The sequence below is a fragment of the Leopardus geoffroyi genome, chromosome A3, assembly GCF_018350155.1.
Source record: "Leopardus geoffroyi isolate Oge1 chromosome A3, O.geoffroyi_Oge1_pat1.0, whole genome shotgun sequence".
In the NCBI taxonomy this organism is placed as follows: domain Eukaryota; kingdom Metazoa; phylum Chordata; class Mammalia; order Carnivora; family Felidae; genus Leopardus; species Leopardus geoffroyi.
Genome location: NC_059336.1, coordinates 45,217,516 through 45,237,568, shown reverse-complemented (window position 1 = coordinate 45,237,568; position 20,053 = coordinate 45,217,516). Strand labels below are relative to the sequence as shown.

Genomic DNA, 20,053 nt, shown 5'->3' with positions numbered 1-20,053 from the left:
GTTTTGAAATTTGAGAAGATAGCTTTAGGGAAACACAGGTTAAGGGGGAGGGTGTGTATTAAAAGACAAGAATTAGAGATAAGAGAAATGAACATTACTTGGTATAAGTGGACAAAAATCCCTAAGACTGTCATAGTTCATGTATTCTTGTAAGATCTAGCCCAAAGGTCTATTTACATGATACAAAGAAGTCTTCGCACCTCAACAGAACCAGAAATTACCAGATAACAAAAGGTTTAAAGTAGATGTGGCTTACATGGTTCTAGAAAATCTGTATTTGGAGAGGAGACAGAATCATTATCATTTCATACCAAGAGACATACAGGGACCCCCCACTTTCTGAAAGTTTGCATTATACCACTTCATGTTTTGCTAACAGAAAGAAATCTGAAGATGTTTACTTTTACAAAGAAAGTCATTATCACACTAATGTAGGTCTTTCAGGGAAGGGAAGTGGCCCTAATGTGAACTTCCAGAAAGTGTGGGGATACTCTTGGCTTTAACTGTATGAGATGTTTCATAACAACAATTTACTTTTGGATAAGGGGGGAAAGCTGTATTAAAAAACAAGCACCTCCAGCACTCCTCAAACTTCAACGTGCATAAAATCAACTTTATGCACACTTATGGCACACTTGTGAACAACACAGATTGTTCTGTGAACAACACAATCCAAAGGCCTGGGGCAGGGCCCGAGATTCTGCATTTCAGCAAATTCTCATGGATGCTGATGCTGCTGATCTAGGGGCCACGCTTGGAGTCAAACCGAACAGTGTAGGAAAAACAGAGTTCCCCTTGAGTAAACAGAGATGAACTTGAGAGGGGAAGCCAGGTGCTCTGGGGCAGGAAGGTACAAGATGTTGCCTCCGCAATGGCCTTGGAGAGCTGCCAGGCACCCCTGGATGGTCTTCCTTGACAACAGGGACAAACAAACCCTTATAAACCCTTACTCGCTAAAAGCTGAGTGTCCCTGTCACAGCTACGAGGGGTTTGTGTCCCAGAGCTTCACTGCACAGGTCCAGGCTTACAGAGGACACCAGTGCTGCACCTGGACCCCTCCTGCACTCTTGGCTAAGATGCAGGTGTCAGCGCACAGGAGCAGAGGAGTGACTATGAAATCATCCCAGAACTTTTAGAGAATGCTATGGGGAGACAGGGGCCCTATAAAGGCAGTGTTACTACAGGAAAATCAAAGCCAGAGATCAATTTATTTTTATTATTTTATTTATTCTCAAAGTAGCTAACATACAGTGTAGTCTTGGCTTCAGGAGTAGATTCCAGTAATTCATCACTTACAATCACTTACAGTGCTCATCCCAGCAAGTGCCCTCCTTAATGCCCATCACCCATTTAGCCAATCCCCCACCCCCATCAACCCTCAGTTTGTTCTCTGTATTTAAAGAGTCTCTTCAAGGGAGCCTGGGTGGCTCAGTCAGTTAAGCATACGACTTTGGCTCAGGTCATGATCTCACTGTTCCTGAATTTGAGCCCTATGTTGGGCTCTGTGCTGATAGCTCAGAGCCTGGAGTCTGTTTTGGATTCTATGTCTCCCTCTTTCTCTCTGCCCCTCCTGTGCTCGTGCTATGTCTCTCTCTCTCACTCAAAAATAAACATTAAAAAAAGTTTAAAAAAAACAGTCTCTTCTGGTTTGCTTCCCTCTCTGTTTTTATCTTATTTTTCCTTCCTCTGCCCCATGTTCATCAGTTGTGTTTGTTAAATCCCACATACAAGTGAAATCATATGATATCTGTCTTTCTCTGACTGCCTTATTTCTCTTAGCATAATACCCTCCAGTTCCATCCACGTTGTTGCAAAGGGCAAGATTTCAGTCAGAGGTCAATGTGAGGTGACAGTTGGACTTCTTGGAGGTCACTGCTATACTCACATTTCTGAACTTCATTTTATAAAATATGAAATTCCTCCAAAGTTAGTCTTTAACACCAATCATATTTCAAAAATACAAATATCTCTGGAAGGTAAGAGTGTGAGTTTGTCTTTCTTTCACATTTTTAGAGAAATAACTTCAAGCTAGCTGGCCTCCTCCTTTTCATCCAGCCAAGCTCAGCTGCCTGAAGTACAGGGCTTTTTTTAAAAGAGCAGAGGGAAGAAGGCAGTTCTCGAGATCATATTCCCTGTAGGAGCTGGGCAATCCTGACAGGCCAAACTACCACCTCTAACATTAAATGTGTAGTTTCTCTAAAAGGCTCTTTGTGTTTATAATTTAGTTAAAGAATTAAAGAAAAGATATAAATACCTAAAGTCAACAATACAAGAAATAACACATGTTGGCAAGGATGTGGAGAAAAAGGAACACTCGTGCACTGTTGGCGGGAATGCAAACTGGTGCAGCCGCAATGGAAAACAGTGTGGAGGCTTCTCCAAAATTTTAAAATAGCACTACTCTATGATCCAGGAATTGCATCATCATCTTTATGCAAAGAACACAAAAACACTAATTTGAAAGGATAGGTGCACCCCTGTATTTATTGCAACATTACTTACAATAGCCAAACTATGGAAGCACCCCAAGTGTCCACCGATTGATGAATGGACAAGGAAGATGCAATGGAATATTATTCAGTCATAAAAAAGAATGAAATCTTGCCATTTGCAATGATATGGACAGAACTAGTGAGTATTATGCTAACTGAAATAAGTCAGCCAGAGAAAGACAAATACCATATAATTTCACTCATGTGGAATTTAAGAAACAAAATGAACATGCAAAGGGAAAAGAGAGAGAGAGAAACCAAGAAACAGATTCTTAACTACAGAGAACAAACTGATGGCTACCAGAGAGGAAGTGGATGGGGGGATGGGTTAAGTAGGTGATGGGGATGAAGGAGTGCACCTGTCGTGATGAGCACTGGGTGATGTATGGAAGTGTTGAATCACTATATTGTATACCTGAAAATAACGTGACACCGTATGTTAACTAACTGGAATTAAAGTTAAAATTAAATAAGTAACTAATCTGAGTTTTTTCTAGAAAACATTGGCCTGCTGCCATGTTCGCAAAAGGGACATCCCCTGGTGGTAACAAACTTGTGGGTTTTGAGGGGTGTCTTCCCCTGCACAAGCAGGAACAGGTTCTTCATGGAAGGGGGTATGGGAACAAGAGGAACAGCAAAAAGGGGCTACACATGCAGACAAGCTGAGAAGCAGTGCAGAGTGGTTGTTCTTCACAGAAGAACAGAGGAAGGTTCCTGATGAGGGCTGAGATGGGAACAGTGGCAAAAGATGATTTTCTAGGGCAGCAAATACTACTTGGCATGCGAGCCTTTAATTTTTCAGAGAGGAACCCAGATGTACGTGATTTGCCCCAACATCATATGTGGGTGATAAAAAAAAAATGAAGCTGACACTGCAAATGAGTAGAGTGTACGAGGGGAAACGAGGGCCCTGCTATAAACCATGACTAATTTCCAGACAGGCGTTGAAAGTCTCATTATTTAAAACAATGAGATTTAACTTTTAATAAAAGCAAAATATGTTCATAGTAAAAAGAGATAGTGTGAGAGAAAAAGAATATGAAGCCACTGAGAATGAGGCTACTACTCCAGCCAGACCCATGACCCATTCCTGATCCCATGTCATCTGGTTGCTCTCCATCTCCAGTATATATTTATTTATAAAGAGAATCCCAAGTCATAAGAAAATGCCACCAACACACTCTACTTAAGAATGCAATGAGTGTAAAGTATATTTTAATAAAAATTCCATTTGAATCATAATCAAAATCTTAAATCTCAGTATATGCAAAAATAACTAGTTTTTCTATTATAGAAGTAATGCGTGCCCATGATTTTCAAAAAAATCAAACAAGGCAATTAAAAATGGGCAAAAGATCTGAACAGAAAGGCCACCAAAGTAGATATACAGATGGCAAATAGCATATGAAAAGGCGCTCCACACCATCCACCATTAGGGAATTACAAATCAGAACAAGGTACCACTGCACACCAGTTCGAATGGTGAAAATTCAAAACACTGACAACATGCTGGAGAGGATGTGGAGCAGCAGGAACTCTCATTCATTGCTGATGGGAATGTGGAATGGTATAGCCACTTTAGAAGACAGTTTGGTAGTTTCTTACAAAACTAAACACTCTTACCATACAACCCAAACTTGTGCTCCTTGGCATTTACTCGAATGAGCTGAAAACGTACATCCACACAAAAACCTGCACACGAATATTTATAGCAGCTTTATTCATAACTTCCCAAACTTAAGAGTAATCAAGATGTACTTCAGTAAGTACATGGATAAACTATGGTACACCCAGACAATGGAATATTATTCAGCACTAAAAAGAAATGTAAGAGTAATGTAAAAAGAAATGTAAGAGTAATCAAGATGTACTTCAGTAAGTACATGGATAAACTATGGTACACCCAGACAATGGAATATTATTCAGCACTAAAAAGAAATGAACTATCAAGCCACGGAGGAACTTTAAAATGTGTATCTCTAGTGAAAAAGGCCAATCTGCAAAGGCTGCATACTGTGTGGTCCCAACTATACAACATTTTATTACTACTACTATTACTGTTTGACTCCACACTTTTCTCACCATCCCAGACATCATTCCATATAGGATATAGAAATCTGTTTCTATTTCCTCAAAATCTGCATAGTAATGTGCTGAATGAACATGCCAAAATTCATTTAGCCAGCCCCCAAATACAGTGATCATTTAGGATGTTTCTCAAAGTTTCACTTAAAAGGTTAATATATCAATTACAGAGAAAGCTCTCTGAAACTACTTCACCATGCCCTTTATCACAGATTTTGCAGCAACTTTACTGAGGTCTCACTTACATTCTGTAAAATGCACCCATTTTAAATGCACAGTTTGATGAACTCTGTAATATCTTGTAAGAATAAGACTACGTGTATAAGACAGCTTGAGAAAGGTAAATTATAGAAAATGCAAGGTATTGATATTATTCCTATCACACATATACCATTTACTTTCTATTGATTGAGATGGTCCTGTCCTGAAACACAGCTGTGGGGAACAGCTCAACTGCCCATTTCTTCAGTGATGCCCCCAGATTTGTGTCTGACAATGCACCACTCCAACCCTTGAGCTTCCAGAACATCCCTAAGTAATGCCAACTAGCAGCCTCTGGCCCAGTGATGGGTCTGCACAGGACACAATCTGAGCCAATGAGATGCAAATAGATTTCTGTGATAGGGCTTTCGAAAAGAAGCATAACTACCCACTCTTCCCATTGGACTTAAAGTGATATAAGGTCGAAAACTACCTCACCTGTCCTGTAACCACAGGGGAAGCAATGGTCTGAGAAAGGTCAACCTGAAAGAGACAGATTAATACAGACTAAACCCTGTATGAAACCAGCATCCCCACGATTCTTCACTTCACTCTGCGTAGTAATAGATTCTCCAGTTACTTAAGCCAATTAGATGGGTTTCTACTACTTGCCAGCAAATGAAGTCTAGCCACTACTCAAGCTGGGTGTAGAAGAATTCCAAATTTTAGGCAATGTAAAGAAGGGAATTAAAAATCATCCCTGATGCTCCTCCTACCACCCAGGGCAAACACTGACCACCTCTAGAGTTGTAGGCCAGGTTCCCTGGGAGGCAGCCTCACACAGAGCTCTACCTGCTGGCATTTGTTAGGGTGAGCTCTTGGGACCCTCCACCCCCATGAGCAGTACAGAAGCAGGACAGGGCAGAGGGAGAAGTTAAGCTGCAAGCAATAGGGTCACAACAAACACCCAGCTGATCCCATGGGGAGTTCTGGCCCTGGGAAGACCCTTTAGAGTTGCCTCTCCTTGAGGTAGAGAGCTGCTGGCCTTTTAAATTGCTTCTCCTCCCCTCCCCACACACAAGACTAGTCGCTGGATGCAGACTGCCCTGGGAGGGGCAGACTTTAGGCAAAGCCCTTCTCTTCAGTCCAGGGTAATCTCTTTCAAGGGAGACCCAGCTTCCAGCTGGTGGTACTCACACATCCCACAGTCAGAAAATGAGTTCTTTAGTCCTGAACAAGAAGGGTCTGGGTGGCACAGCCCCCATCACATCTGTATGTCTCCTTTTACTTTATTTTATTCATATGTTTTTTCTTTCTTTAGAGGTTTAGGTCATATTTAAATGCTGTTTTAAGGCACATGAAAAGATGTTCAACGTCGCTCCTTATCAGGGAAATACAAATCAAAACCACACTCAGATATCACCTCACGCCAGTCAGAGTGGCCAAAATGAACAAATCAGGAGACTATAGATGCTGGAGAGGATGTGGAGAAACGGGAACCCTCTTGCACTGTTGGTGGGAATGCAAATTGGTGCAGCCGCTCTGGAAAGCAGTGTGGAGGTTCCTCAGAAAATTAAAAATAGACCTACCCTATGACCCAGCAATAGCACTGCTAGGAATTTACCCAAGGGATACAGGAGTACTGATGCATAGGGGCACTTGTACCCCAATGTTTACAGCAGCACTCTCAACAATAGCCAAATTATGGAAAGAGCCTAAATGTCCATCAACTGATGAATGGATAAAGAAATTGTGGTTTATATACACAATGGAATACTACGTGGCAATGAGAAAAAATGAAATATGGCCTTTTGTAGCAACGTGGATGGAACTGGAGAGTGTGATGCTAAGTGAAATAAGCCATACAGAGAAAGACAGATACCATATGGTTTCACTCTTATGTGGATCCTGAGAAACTTAACAAAAACCCATGGGGGAGGGGAAGGAAAAAAAAAAAAAAAAAGAGGTTAGAGTGGGAGAGAGCCAAAGCATAAGAGACTGTTAAAAACTGAGAACAAACTGAGGGTTGATGGGGGGTGGGAAGGAGGGGAGGGTGGGTGATGGGTATTGAGGAGGGCACCTTTTGGGATGAGCACTGGGTGTTGTATGGAAACCAATTTGACAATAAATTTCATATATTGAAAAAAAATGCTGTTTTATATATTGGTATGAGCCTAGCATTACATTCTGAGCATTTTCCAATCTTTTTTTTCCTCTTTTGAAAGACAGAGGAAGAGAGAGAGAGTGTGTGTGAATAGGGGAGAGGGGCAGAGGGAGAGAGAGAATCTTTTTTAAAACATTTTTCTAAATGTTTATTTATTATTTTTGAGAGAGAACAGGGGAGGGGCAGAGAGAGAGGTAGACAGAGAGGATCTGGATCTGAAGCGGGCTCTGTGCTGACAGCAGAGAGCCTGATGCAGAGCTCAAACCCACAAACCGTGAGATCATGACCTGAGCGGCAGTCAGATGCTTAACCAACTGAGCCACCCAGGTGCCAGGAGAGAGAGAATTGTAAGTAGGCTCCACACTCGGTGCAGAACCTGATGCAGGGCTCAATCCCACTACCCTGGGATCATGACCTGAGCTGAAATCAAGAATCAGATGCTCAACCAACTGAGCCACCCAGGTGCCCCTTTCCAATCATTATTTAATGAATTGCAAACAAGAGTTATAATTCTTTCACATAGTTATCATAAAGTATTTAGACATTCTCTTACTATCAGACATTTAGAGTATTTCCAGTACCTTTAATCCTTATACATAAATTTCTATTTGTACCTCTGCAACCAGTTTTTAGGATATATTTCTAGGAGTGGAATTAAAGGATTGAAGGATAGGAGCTACTGTAGCAGTCTGGCCAATTGCCCTTTGAAATTTCATGTCAATTACATTCAGACTACTGCTACATAGGTCTCATTAGAACTGAACATTTCTCTATTTCACATCTTGCCAACTGATCAAAAACAATGTCTCATTCTTGTTTTAGTTTCTTTTCCCCCATGAATGATAAGTTTGAAGATTTTAAAATATCTATTGATTTTTGTTTGTTTTTTCATATGCAAATAGTCGGCCTTTTTTTTTTTCTCAGTTTTTTTACTTCGGTATCAGATGGTCTTTTACTGATTTATTAAAGCTCTTTATATAGTAAACATACCAATCTTCTGTCTGCCATATTTGTTAAAATATCTCTCTGTTACTCAGTTGCATTTTACTTAAATTAGGGTGTTTCAGAAACTTTAGATAGTAAAAGAAAAAAATCTTAATATTTTTTTCCATGCTCTAAAAAGATCTTCCCCATCCTGAGACACAATTGGTCTTCACTGTGTCTTTACTGAAGATCAATCTTCACTGACACTCCTTGTCTATCACTCAGTGTTCTTCCTGAGGAAGGTTCTCCCTGCCTGGGCTGAATGTCCCGGTGATACCTGTTCACAGTACCACATGCCCATTGCTGCTGGTATGCCCTTCACAGCTACAGCTTTACATTTCTGTATGAATGTTTATAAGCTTTGAAAGGAGAGGAAATACATCTGTATGTCTTTCGCCATTGTATTCTCAGAATCTGGCAGAGAACACTTACACATTTTCTAATTTTTTTATTTTCAATATTCACATTTAACTCTTCAATCATCTAGGAATCTCTTTTACTGCAGAATATGAGAAACGCTTCTATCTTTATTTTGTCCCACCATTTACAATCATTCTTCCTTTTCCTGGTGTTATGACACAAATTTTATCATATATCATATATGTACATTTATACATACCTTTATACACACACAGTTAATTCTTTCTATATTGGGAGTATGTACTGGAACTCCCTTCTTGTGTTACACTGTTCTACTGGCATTGTTTTCATTGTTGTGGAGTTATATTATGTTTTAATATCTGACAGGACAAGTAACTTCTCAATATAACTTCTTCCCTAAATGTATTGATTAAAATCACTGATCAAGCCCACCACTAGTGAGACAAGTTAAAATGGTAGCAAGCTCCTTGCTCCATTCTCTTTTCTTAATTTCATAGATTGTCTTTTGGCCAAACATATGTCCACCTACTTGAGCAATCCAGCCCGATGGAAGACATAGAGATCCTGCTCCAGGGTGCAGTTGTTGAAGGGGACAATCTTCACAAAGTTCTGGATGAGGACAAACTCAGGGGTGAGGTGCGGCAGAGAGATGATGCAGAAGTTCTTGTCCTAACATGATTGGCAACCAGGCACACAGGAAGAGAATTAGAACCCATTTATCACTGAACAAATTCCTGCTGCAAAACACTACAGAAAAAAGGAGCAAAACGTATAAAGGACAGAGTATTCAAGTTCAACTTTCCTATAATTTGGAAAGTAATCATAAGTTCAAGAAGATGAGGAACTGTAAGAACACAGAGAAAAATCTCTGAGAGTCTGGCCAACCTAAATAAATGAATATTGTGAGCAATGGGACCCATTCATTATAGGTCTTTGATGGAAGTAGGTTTTTAAAGTAAGGTCATTTGTGTTTGCAAATTCACTTGCATCCAGAAGTAAATCACTGTGTCATAGCAAAGGCCCTATGCTTACTAAGTGACACTGCACCAGCTGTGGTCCCCTCCTCTGAGATAAGAGGGTGGTGGTACTCCAGGCTTTTCTTCTCTAAAATCCTGTGGTTACACATTAATGGATGTCTGTATTTTATCATGCCATGATCCCATTGAGGTGAACAGATCTAAGGAAGACATGTTTCACCTGGGAAGTGGGTTTAGTTAGCAGGCATAGGAGGGTCCACATGTCCTGACAACTACCGCTGACCTCTGAGATCTGCGCTGCCCAATATGGTAACCAGCAGCTGTGTCTGGCCACTAAGCGTTTGGAATGTGGCTAGTGTGACTGGGGAGCTGAATTTTTAATTTTATTTCATTTAAGTTAATTTACATTTAAATTTGAAACTGATACTCAATTCAGTTACTGGAGAAGTTTTATGTATGTTGGAACAACTTGGGTATAGGAATCTATGTATTCAACTGTAAGTTTTATGAAATCTAAAGGCAAATCAAGTATTTCTGATGAAAATATAGAGTGCTACAGGTGTAAAATACATATTGGATTTCAAACACTGGGAAAAAAATGTAACAGATCTCATTAATAATGTTTCATACTGATTACATGTTTAAATGATTAAATTTGGACATATTCAGTTAAAGTATATTATTAAAATTGATTTCACCTGTGTCTTTTTTACTTTTCTTTTAAATGTGGCTGCTAGGATATTTAGAATTCATTATGTGGCTCGAATCTGTGGTCTTTCGGACATTGCTGTCCTACACTATCTATGTTCCATACATCCTGATTGACCCTCTGCCAGGTGCCTGCAGGAGCGGCCTGCTCTTCCCAGAGCTAATTTGTCCCTCTGGGATCTCCCCTCCTCCTGAACCCTGTGAAGGCATTACTTGTGTTAATCCAAAACCCTGGGGACATTTGTGCAAACCGAAGGAGTGAATTGTTGTTTGACCTTATCTTCCTTCTTTCTAGCAAAATAACGAAGTTCCTTTTGGGGAACTTGAAAGTCAAGTTGTTAAAATACTCAAGCTGAAAATAAGAAATGGGTACCTAGTCCCAGTGGGCTTCCTCTGGGAGGAGGACACTGTAATGAATTGCTTTGACTTAGATTTGAAGGATTTAAGGGTGAATAATAAAGGTATTTTGTTCCTCTCTCCTCATTCCCTGAAATAAAGTAGAATTAAACAGTAAAAGTGTCTTTTGACTTTCTAAAGGTGGCATTGCTTTTGTAATGCTGAAGATCTGCCTTCACAGGGATTTCAAAACAGGAGTGAATTTAAATTTAGGGAAATTACTTTGAGGCATCCCTAAGGGAAACTGGCTTTGTAAAATCTTACCTTAGGGTATCTATATTGCTTTATGAGCTTCAAAATACCTTAAAATTAATCCAAAAAAATTATGATGCAGAACATTATTGCAAGGCTGCATTATATTAACAAAATGAGGAAATACAATCTATGATCACCTAAGTTTCAGGAAACCTCATTAAACCATATTGGTTTCTTGCCTCAGTGGAAAGGGTATCAAGGAAAAATAAAACAATAGATGTTTTCCTTGTAATTAGCCAACTGAAGAAGTCTAGTTATTGACTTGACTTAACTGATAGGTGGGCCACGGAAAAAGTCTTTATAAAAATCCAATTTGTTCCTCAATCGTCTTCCATCCCCACTTTCTTCCCTCCAATAAAGTGATAAGAGGTTGATCAGAATCTCCATCCCTTGAAAACAATGAAACAAAAATGGAGGAAGAGGACAGGAGTAGAGTGTCTTGTTTGCACTGGCCTGTTTGCCTGGCACTCATTCGCCAAATGTGTTGTAGTGGGTTGAGCGTCTCCTATGTGTCAGGCCCTGTGTCAGGCAATGCCAACCAGGAAATCAACCACAAGTTCCTGCTTACCTACTCTCAGAAAAGCAACGTAATGGTTTCAGAATTCTTTGAGCCAATGTAAGCTATAAAGTGATACAGCACTCCAATCCACATTACTGTAATTTCTGACATTGTCATGTACTACCTGCATTCTATTAATGATTTGATTCTATCTCTAAAAAAAATGTACCTTGAAACTATTAAAACAGCAATGACAATATTTTCTATTTTTAAGAGTTCATGATATGTCATTCAACCTTATTTTCAGAACACAGAAGCAGTTCAAACCTCAACATTCATAGCAGTGTAAATGTTTGGACAGTGAATATGGCATTTTATTTTTTTTATAACTTTTCCAGCTTACAGAACCAATTATATTACTCAAAATTCAGTATGTACTTACAGGGAAAAGACTGAAGACAAAATTCATAAAGTCCAGTGACCTATAAACAAAACAGTAAGCACGGTCACTGACCTGCAAGCAGGTGCAGCATCAGTGTATATTTAAGGAGATTTATGGTTCTCTTCCTGTCAGGCAGTGATAGCCAACCACCAGTTAGAACTTGTGTCTGACTGAACATTAATCAGCTGCAGAAAGTCATAAGCTTCAGATGTCAGTAACAAAGTCTTTTTCTAGAACTAAAGACATTATTATAGTAACTAATAATCTGCACATGCAAAAAGCAACATAGTCATTCTGTGACTGTAATCCCTCCCTTCCTTTTTGTTAGAGCTGTGGGGGAGACGTGGGTATATTACAAGCAACTCTGATCTTTCTCTCTTTTACATGTAAAAGATTTTCTGACCAGCTGCAGAGCTATAGTCACAGGCAAACCATAATGGGTCACTGAATTTCTGTTTGAAAATTCAAAAGCCTCATTTAAGCACACTCATATCTGAATGCACAGGGAAAAATAAATATACACAACTCTAGAAGGGTTTATAGGCTTTTTAGATGTCTTTAATATAAAAAAAAAAAAAGATTTCCCCTTTCAACTCCCAAGATTTCCAAAGAAATTTAAAACTTAAGAGGAAAAAAAGTACAAGTAAAACATGGTTCTAAGTGAGGCTGGGAGACTGGGAATGTGTTTCAATACATCTTCTAAAAAGGAAATGTCCAGCAACACTCTTGGTCATCTAAAGGATACTCCAGAACTTTCCAGTCTATAAGAATGGGCCAATCTTTTCCTCTTCAAGATTGTTCTGTGGATAAAATGGTGGAGTAGGTGGGGATTCTAAAGAAGATGTGGAATCTAGCACCAAGGACAGAGGTCCACTTCCAGACTACAGGTGGCAGCAAGCACTGAACACATGGGGACAGGAAGTCGGGTGGCTGAGTGGTCTGGTGGGTACCCCGACTTTGTCTGCCACCATGCCTCCTCCTCCTAGCAGCTGCCCTGGATTGTTGTTCACTAATCCCCCTCTCAGATTACATTTGGGTAAGGCTCCAGCCCCAAATTTGGGGTGGGGAGCATGAGGCCAGGGAGTAAGCTACCATCATATCCTGGCCTGGCCCCATCCATCAGCTTGAATCAGCACACAGTCCGATCAGGCCCGATGGGGCTGTCGCTAGGAAGCCAGGCTCAAACCAAAATGTCCTCCTCACTAGCTTCGGGCACATAGCCTGAGCCCACTGTCCATTCTTTTGTTCCCAGGTAGGGGCAGTCCTCTGAGAATGGGGACCAGCAGCAGGGAACGAGTTAGGAGGTAGAGAGAGAAACTTCGTATGTGACAGGGTTATCTGGGATCAAGCCACATTGAAAAATGAATCCTACCACTGGACTTATCCTTTGTTATATAAGGCAATTATCCCATTTTTTAAAAATCCAGTTTGGGTTGGATTTTCTGTTATGTGCAACCAAAAGACTCCAGACAAGCAGCAACCTAAATCTAAAGCCCCCTTCAAAATGCAAACATTAGAGAATGGAGGGTAGCATACAGTTACATAAATGAAGATTTTCCTCTTACACAGGTGAGCCAAAATCTGCGCTGTAGATTTGGCCCAGTTCTGTAGCCCTTACCCAAATTTTAGGGACTGAAATCTCTGGAAATAGGGCCCAGAAACCTGTGCTTAAAAAAACAAACAAAAAACAAACAAAAAACAAACAAACAAAAAAATCCCCAGGAAATTAGAATGTGAGGCCAGGTTTGGAGATGATGGGCTCCACAAGAGTAAAACGTGAGGCCACCAATGCTGTAAGAAGTCTTACCATAATAGACAACCTGGGATTGGTACTTGCCTTGCTTCATACTTCTCCTCAATACAAAAGAGCTGAATACAAAAAGCATCTGAGGCTCCCTTGTAGATGGGGCGGAAGGAGCTGCTCTCCTCAGGCAGCAAAAGGGATCCCAAGCTCAAACTGCTGATGAAGTAATCTGTGTCACCCACACTGGACTGCTGACTGAATTTTTCTGTGTCCTAGAGCAAGGAGACAGGAGGAACCAAGTAGGAATCCTATTCATTTTCTGCAATTTAATGGGCTAGTGGTTGCATCATCTCTACATTATACCATCTCCCTAGGACAAATGTGACAATCTCACCTGAATCGAATCATCCTGAGCCAGGCCTAGTTTTAAGGAAATGTTCTCAACGAGATGTTCAAGATTTATAAAGGGATTGAAAGAAGTCCTCATATGAAGATCAGAAAACGAATGGTTTCCATTGGTCTTTCATATAGGATCTGTATTTTAACTACAACACTGGCTAGAAGTTAGAGTGTGGTAGTAATATACATATATATTAATTCCACAAGCAAAATACCTCTGTCCACCAAAGTGTTTTCACTGTGATTTTGTGCTACAAGAACTTTGGATCTGCAGACTCTTTGGGTGGTTTCATGATGAGGTGGAGCCCAGCCCCTTGCTGGGACCCACCCAGAAAGTTAGCATTGGACCTTCCAGCCTTGTTTTAGGGGCACCCAAGAAGATGTTACAGTTCAGTTAGAGGAAAATGATTCATTCTGAGAGCCTTCTTGGAGTTCTTTTAAATCAAAGTAATACATTAAACATTAACATAATATCAGCACTAAAAACCTATAATGAAAATCAGGAGTCCCCTGTCCTTCCCATTGCTCTTCCCGTTGGGTAGCCCTTTCAACTTTCTCATTTCTTTGGCATTTATCCCCATGTTTCTGAATGTGTGTTAAATGCACTTTCTTAATTCTCAGTTTTTGAAACTCCCTACTGGACACTGATGTGGTAGGTAGATGTAACCTTGCGCTACCCTCTTCCCCATATCCTATCTCCTTGTGTCTCAATATAATTAGAGCACAATTCAGGGCTCAATCAGTAAGTACTTACATTGTTATGATTATGTAGATATCATGGTTGCTTTTGAGCAAAGATGTATAACAGGACTTGTTATTTGTGTACTTTGCTTTAATTCACTTAGTTTTCTATTTTTTTCACACACTTTATCAGATTTGCTAAGTGTTTGTCAGTATTATTTTCTAAACAACCAGGCATTTGAAATAATCTATAACTTCATTTCTTCTCCCCCGCCCCCCTACCCGCCACCCCGATTGAGCCTTGCTCTATCTGTCTGCTGCCCCACCTGCCTTCTTGTTTTCCAGCTCTTGTTTCCTAAGTTCTGGTCTTTTCAATCCCTTCTTTGTTCATGGTCATGCCTTTTTATCACTGGAGTACATTTCTAGCTCCATAAAATAAACAGTGCTATGTAGATAGCAAAACTCAACAGCCATTGGCTAACTGGGGCACTTCATGGGGTGATCAGACACAGACCTGGCATTTTATGGGGTAGCCACCTCCAGGAACATTACCTGGAGGCCTTTTCCTTGGGGCCGTCAGGTTTGGGGAGGAATTAAGTTCTCCAATCTCTTGCATGAGAAACTGTGATAGGCAGAAGAGTGGCTCCCCAAAATGTGCATGGCCCAACCCCCAGAGCCTGAGAATGTTACTTTACAGGGCAAAAGAGACTATGCAGAGGTCACTGAGTGAAGGATTTTGAGCAAGGAGATTCTTGGATTATCTGGGTAGGCCCAATATAATCAGAAGGGTCCTCATAAAATAGAGGCTGGAGAGTCAGAGTCAGAGACTGAAAGATGCTACGCTACCAGTTTTGAAGATGGAGGAAGGCGCCACATGCCAAGGAATGCAAATGGCTTCCAGAAGCTGGAAAAGGCACGGGAATGGTTTCTTTCCTAGAGCTTCCAGAAGGAACAGAGTCCTGCCTGAACCTGGATCTTAGCACAGTAAGACCAGTTTGGGGTTTCTGACCTCCAGAACTGTAAAATAATAAATTTATGTTGTTTTAAGACACTAAGTTTGTGGTAATTTGTTACAATAGTGATAAAAAAAAAAAAAAAAACTAATACAAAGACCTGGCTTCCAGTATTTGGAGAAGATGGTGGGAGGACAGGGCAGGGGTTTCTCCATTTGATGGAGAGTTCCACTTACTCATCTATTTTTTCTTTCCCCATTACACAGTCTCACACAGTGTGGGCTGAACCTAAATTGGGAGCTGTTTCTGTTTCATCTGTCCAGAGAACAGTCATCTAGTTGCTTCGCTTGAATACGGTTGATGAGCCAAGTGCTGTCTGCAAGGACTTTAGTGTCCCCAACACTGCATAGGAGACTGTCAGATCAGACCCCTTGTTTCAGCCTGGTCCTCGCTCTGCCTTCCAGAAGGCCCAGGCCCTGGGACTTTGGTGGACACAGGAGGAGAAGGGACTCGCTTTCTGCCAGTCCCTCCCCTCACAGTGGTGCTGGACTTTCTCCTTTCTCTGCTGTGCTAAGCCAGTGTAAACTCCTCCATCGATTTTCTTCATTCTAAACATTTTGAAAGGGCTCACCTTCCAATATCTCCTCTCCTACTCTTGTTGTCTTTGTGGATTTGCAGTCTTCTTATTGCTTTACAGTCATTTCCGTGTCTTTTTCCAGAAGGGAGAGGAGATAAACATGAGACATCAATCTACCTTGTTGACCCAGATGCCTTCTGAGGTTCCAGTATGTCTAACGCAGTGGGACCATCCTGTCCCCTCCTGCACATGCTTGTTTGGATCCCTGCAGGAATAGCTGCCCTCCTGGAAATATAGCATGCCTCACCCCCTGTTGTATGCCTCACTCTTTCCTCCCTGGGGCCTGAGGAGTCAGTGCTATGGTGTGGGTTTCCCCAGAAGCAAACTCTGAGCTAAGTTTATTTGGGGAGTGATGCCAGGAAATTTTGCAAGAGGAGTAGGGAAGTGAGGCAAGGAAGGGAAAGACACCAATACAGAGTGTCCCACTCCATCCCACTGAGATCCCTGGGAGACTCGGGAGAACACACCTCAGAGCTGTCCCACCTAAAAGGCAAAGAAACTGGGGTGCTGATTCTCCAACTGCCTTCAGTCATTGTCTGATGGCTGCTCCCCAAGGATTCTGACCTGCCTGCAGGCACAGCACTGGAGAATGACCAGGTACCTGAAGTCCTCATCCTTGGGTGCTGAGGAATGAGCAGAGCCGGAAGGATACGGGTGGGATCCCACGGCATACGCTAAAGTGACATTCAGAAAATGGACCTGTGCCTGCCTGGTGCACTCTCTTCCTAACAGTACATCCTGCTCCTGACCTGCTTTCTCCAGTCTTCCACACTTGCCCAGGAGGGCAGACCCTGATCCAAGGGTGAAGTCTGCCTCCAGCTGGCTGTGTACACTGAATTCAGGAGGGGGAAATAGGAAATCCACTTGTTACAGATCCAAGCTTTTTTCTCCAGTTCAGCTTTAGCCATTATAAAATGGTACTTTAATCCCCAGCTGACTTCTGTGTAGACTTCCTAATTGCTCAGAATCTGGAGGAGAAAGGGGTATCAAAAGCTGGCGGTCTCTCAGAATTCCCCTGTCTGAGATTAGTGTTAATGTGTCCCAGGACCTCCATGGAGATGACTCAACTTCCTGTCCCCTCTTCAAGGGCTCTCCAGACTTCTCAGGTTGACTCATGAGTCCATAAGACATGCCGGGGAATCCACTGAAAGCTCACAACTATGCTCAGCACTGGAAAATGAAGCGTGTCTGATTTTATGGCACTCTCCCACTTAAAACTTTCAAAGCCTTCCTCTGCTCCTTAGGAAAAATTCAAAATCCCAAGCAGGGTCCACAGAGCCCTGTCAAACTATGTGAATCCTTAGGTTTCTAGTAGGAAACAGAGGGCTCACTCCAATGGAGCAGACACAGGAGGTTTAACAAAGGACAATGGGTGAAGGTGTGGGCAGGGTGAAGGGAAACCAACAAAGGATGAGGAAGTGTCCCAGGGATGGCAGCTGGCGGAAGATGCTACCACCCTTTGGCCTGAATCAGTAACAGGCGGGAGCAGTTCCTGGAACCTGGAACCATATATATATACACGTATATATATACACACACATAGGTATATGTGTGTGTATATATATACGTGTATATATACGTGTATGTGTATACGTATATATACACACATATATACATACGTGTATATATACGTATATATACACACATATGTATATACACATATACATATATATATACACATATACATATATCAACAATACAAAATACATACAGGTGTGTGGATGAGCATGTGTGTGGGCAGGTGACACATATAGTTAGAGAAAACTCTTACAAATGTGTTGCCCCTCCAAAATGCTTTCTTGCTAGACAATGGGAAGAAGAGGAAAAACTGTATTTACTGAAATCGTTGCCAATAATTAATATAGAGAGTATAGTTTCTAGGACCAAGCTGTACATGGGATATAAAGGATTCATCACCCTGGAGGAAGGCCTCATGGAGGAAGGCCTCATTGAGGAAGGCTTTGTGGAGCAGGTGTTAAAGAAGGTGGCAGATATGAACTGGTAGAGAGAGGCAGGGAGGCCTGGAGGAGGAACGGGCACACCAACACTCAGCAGAGAGCAGCGAACCTTGCGGGGAGCCAAGCAGCAGGCGCGCAAGGCCCTGGGCAAGCCCTACCTCCAGTTCGCTAGCATTTCCGCTTCGGACTGTTGATGACATCTCCTCAGCTGGGGCTTCTTCTATGACTTCCTTCTGCAGGTGACAAAGGCAAGACATTTAATCAACACCTGCAGTGGTTCAGCACCCAAGCTCTGGGACCAGCTGCCTCGGTTCAGATCCTGGATCCATGGCTTACTAGCTTGGGAAAGTCATGGAGCCTCTGAGGCCTCATCCGTAAAAAGGGGCTAAGAGCAGTGCCTACCTCACAGGGTTGTTATGAGGATAAAATAAGAACAGGGAGATAGGTGCCAGCTCAGTGCCGGCTCCTCCGAATTCCCTGTAGATGGTAGTTATTACTTCGTTATTCTTATTCTTCTGTGTACCTTGAAAGCTGCACTGTTTTTTTCAAATGCTTTATTGACAATAACTTTTGAAAAGTTGTAACCTATATGTGCATCCATAAAAATATCACCACAATAAAAACAATGAACATGTACAGCACTCCCAAAAGCTTCCGTGTTTCTAGATGCCCCTCCCACCCACCCTGTGCTATTTGGCCAACCATAGGTGAACAATGATCTGCTTTTGGTCACTACAGATTATAGGCTGAGTCTATTTCTGGATCTTCTATTCTGTCCCATTAATCTACTTGTTGTCCTTGGCATCGTCATCACACTGGCTTAACTACAAGAACTATGCAGTAAATCTTGACATCTGTAGTATTCATCCAACAACTGTTCTTCTCCAAAGTTGTTCTGGCTATTCTAGGTCCTTTCCATTTATCAATTTTTCAATTTCTGTAAAATTTCTGAAATTTTGACTGGGAATGCATTGGTCAATTTGGGAAGAGTTGACATCTTGACAACATCAAGTCTTCAAAACCAGGAACGTGGGGCATCTCTCCATTTATTTAGGTCCTATTTCTCTCAGAAATGTTTTGTAGTTTTTGGTGTACGGGTCTTGAACATCTCTTGTCAGATTTATCTCTTAGTATTTTGTATATTTGTACTGTTGTAAATGGTATTTATTTCCATTTCTGATTGTCAATTACTATTATATAGAAATAAAATTGAACTTTGCATATTAATTTTAAATGCAACTTGCTAAATTATTTACTAGTTCTAGTAGCTGTTTTGTAGATTCTAGATGATTATGTTATTGGCAAATAAAGAACAGGCATTCCAATCTGGATGCCTTTTATTTGTTATCTTTTTACACTGGCTTGAGCTTCCAGTATAATTTTGAATAGAAGTGGTGGGAGCAGACCATTGTTCCTGGCCATGGTGTAAAAAAATTCAGTCTTCTACCATTAAGTGTGATGTTAGCATACAGGTTTTTCAAAAATAAAGTTTAGGGAATTGAAATTCTTTCTGATTCCTCATTTTCTGAGAGTTTCAATGTTGAATTTTCAAACGCCTTCCCTATATTTTTGAGAGAATCATATAGGTTATCTTTTTTAGCTTGTTTATAGGGTGAGTTACATGGACTGATTTTTTCTGTGCAACCAACTTTGCATTCCCAGAATAAAGTCTACTTGGTCATGATATACTATCTTTTTATATATGGATTCAAATCACTAAAATTTTTATTAGGATTTTTCCATTGATGTTCATTAGAGCTATTAATCTGGAGTTTTGCCTTCTTGTAATGTCTTCTGTTGTCAGAAAACATACTTTAGATGACTTAAATCCTTTTACATTTATTGAGATTTATTTTGTGGCCCAAAATACAGTCTATCTTGGTAAATGTTCCATGTGCACATGAGAAGAATGTGTATTCTGCTGTTTTGGGGATAGAGTGTTCTTAAGTGTCAATTAGGTCAAATTTGTTGATGGTGTTCTTAGGATCTATATTCTTCTTGATTTTCTACTTGTTCCATCAATTACTAAGGGAAGGATACTGAAATCTTCAAATATGGTCATTTACTCATTTGCATTTGCAGTTCTATCAATTTTTG

The 20,053-nt window shown here is 41.0% G+C and overlaps 1 protein-coding gene across 4 annotated transcripts in view; it reads right to left on the bottom strand.

Moving 5' to 3' along the window:
* CFAP61 (cilia and flagella associated protein 61) overlaps nucleotides 1-20,053 on the bottom strand; it is a 283,106-nt gene that overhangs the window by 174,538 nt on the left and 88,515 nt on the right. For 3 of the 4 annotated variants that reach the window (XM_045445447.1, XM_045445448.1, XM_045445450.1), the window contains exons 10-13: nucleotides 18,115-18,189; nucleotides 13,422-13,600; nucleotides 11,585-11,624; nucleotides 8,837-8,976 (exon numbers count right to left, since the gene is read on the bottom strand). In XM_045445447.1, coding sequence (XP_045301403.1) covers nucleotides 8,837-8,976; nucleotides 11,585-11,624; nucleotides 13,422-13,600; nucleotides 18,115-18,189 — 434 coding nt within the window. The remainder of the gene's footprint in view (nucleotides 1-8,836; nucleotides 8,977-11,584; nucleotides 11,625-13,421; nucleotides 13,601-18,114; nucleotides 18,190-20,053) is intronic. The other variant, XM_045445449.1, reaches the window with a different exon arrangement.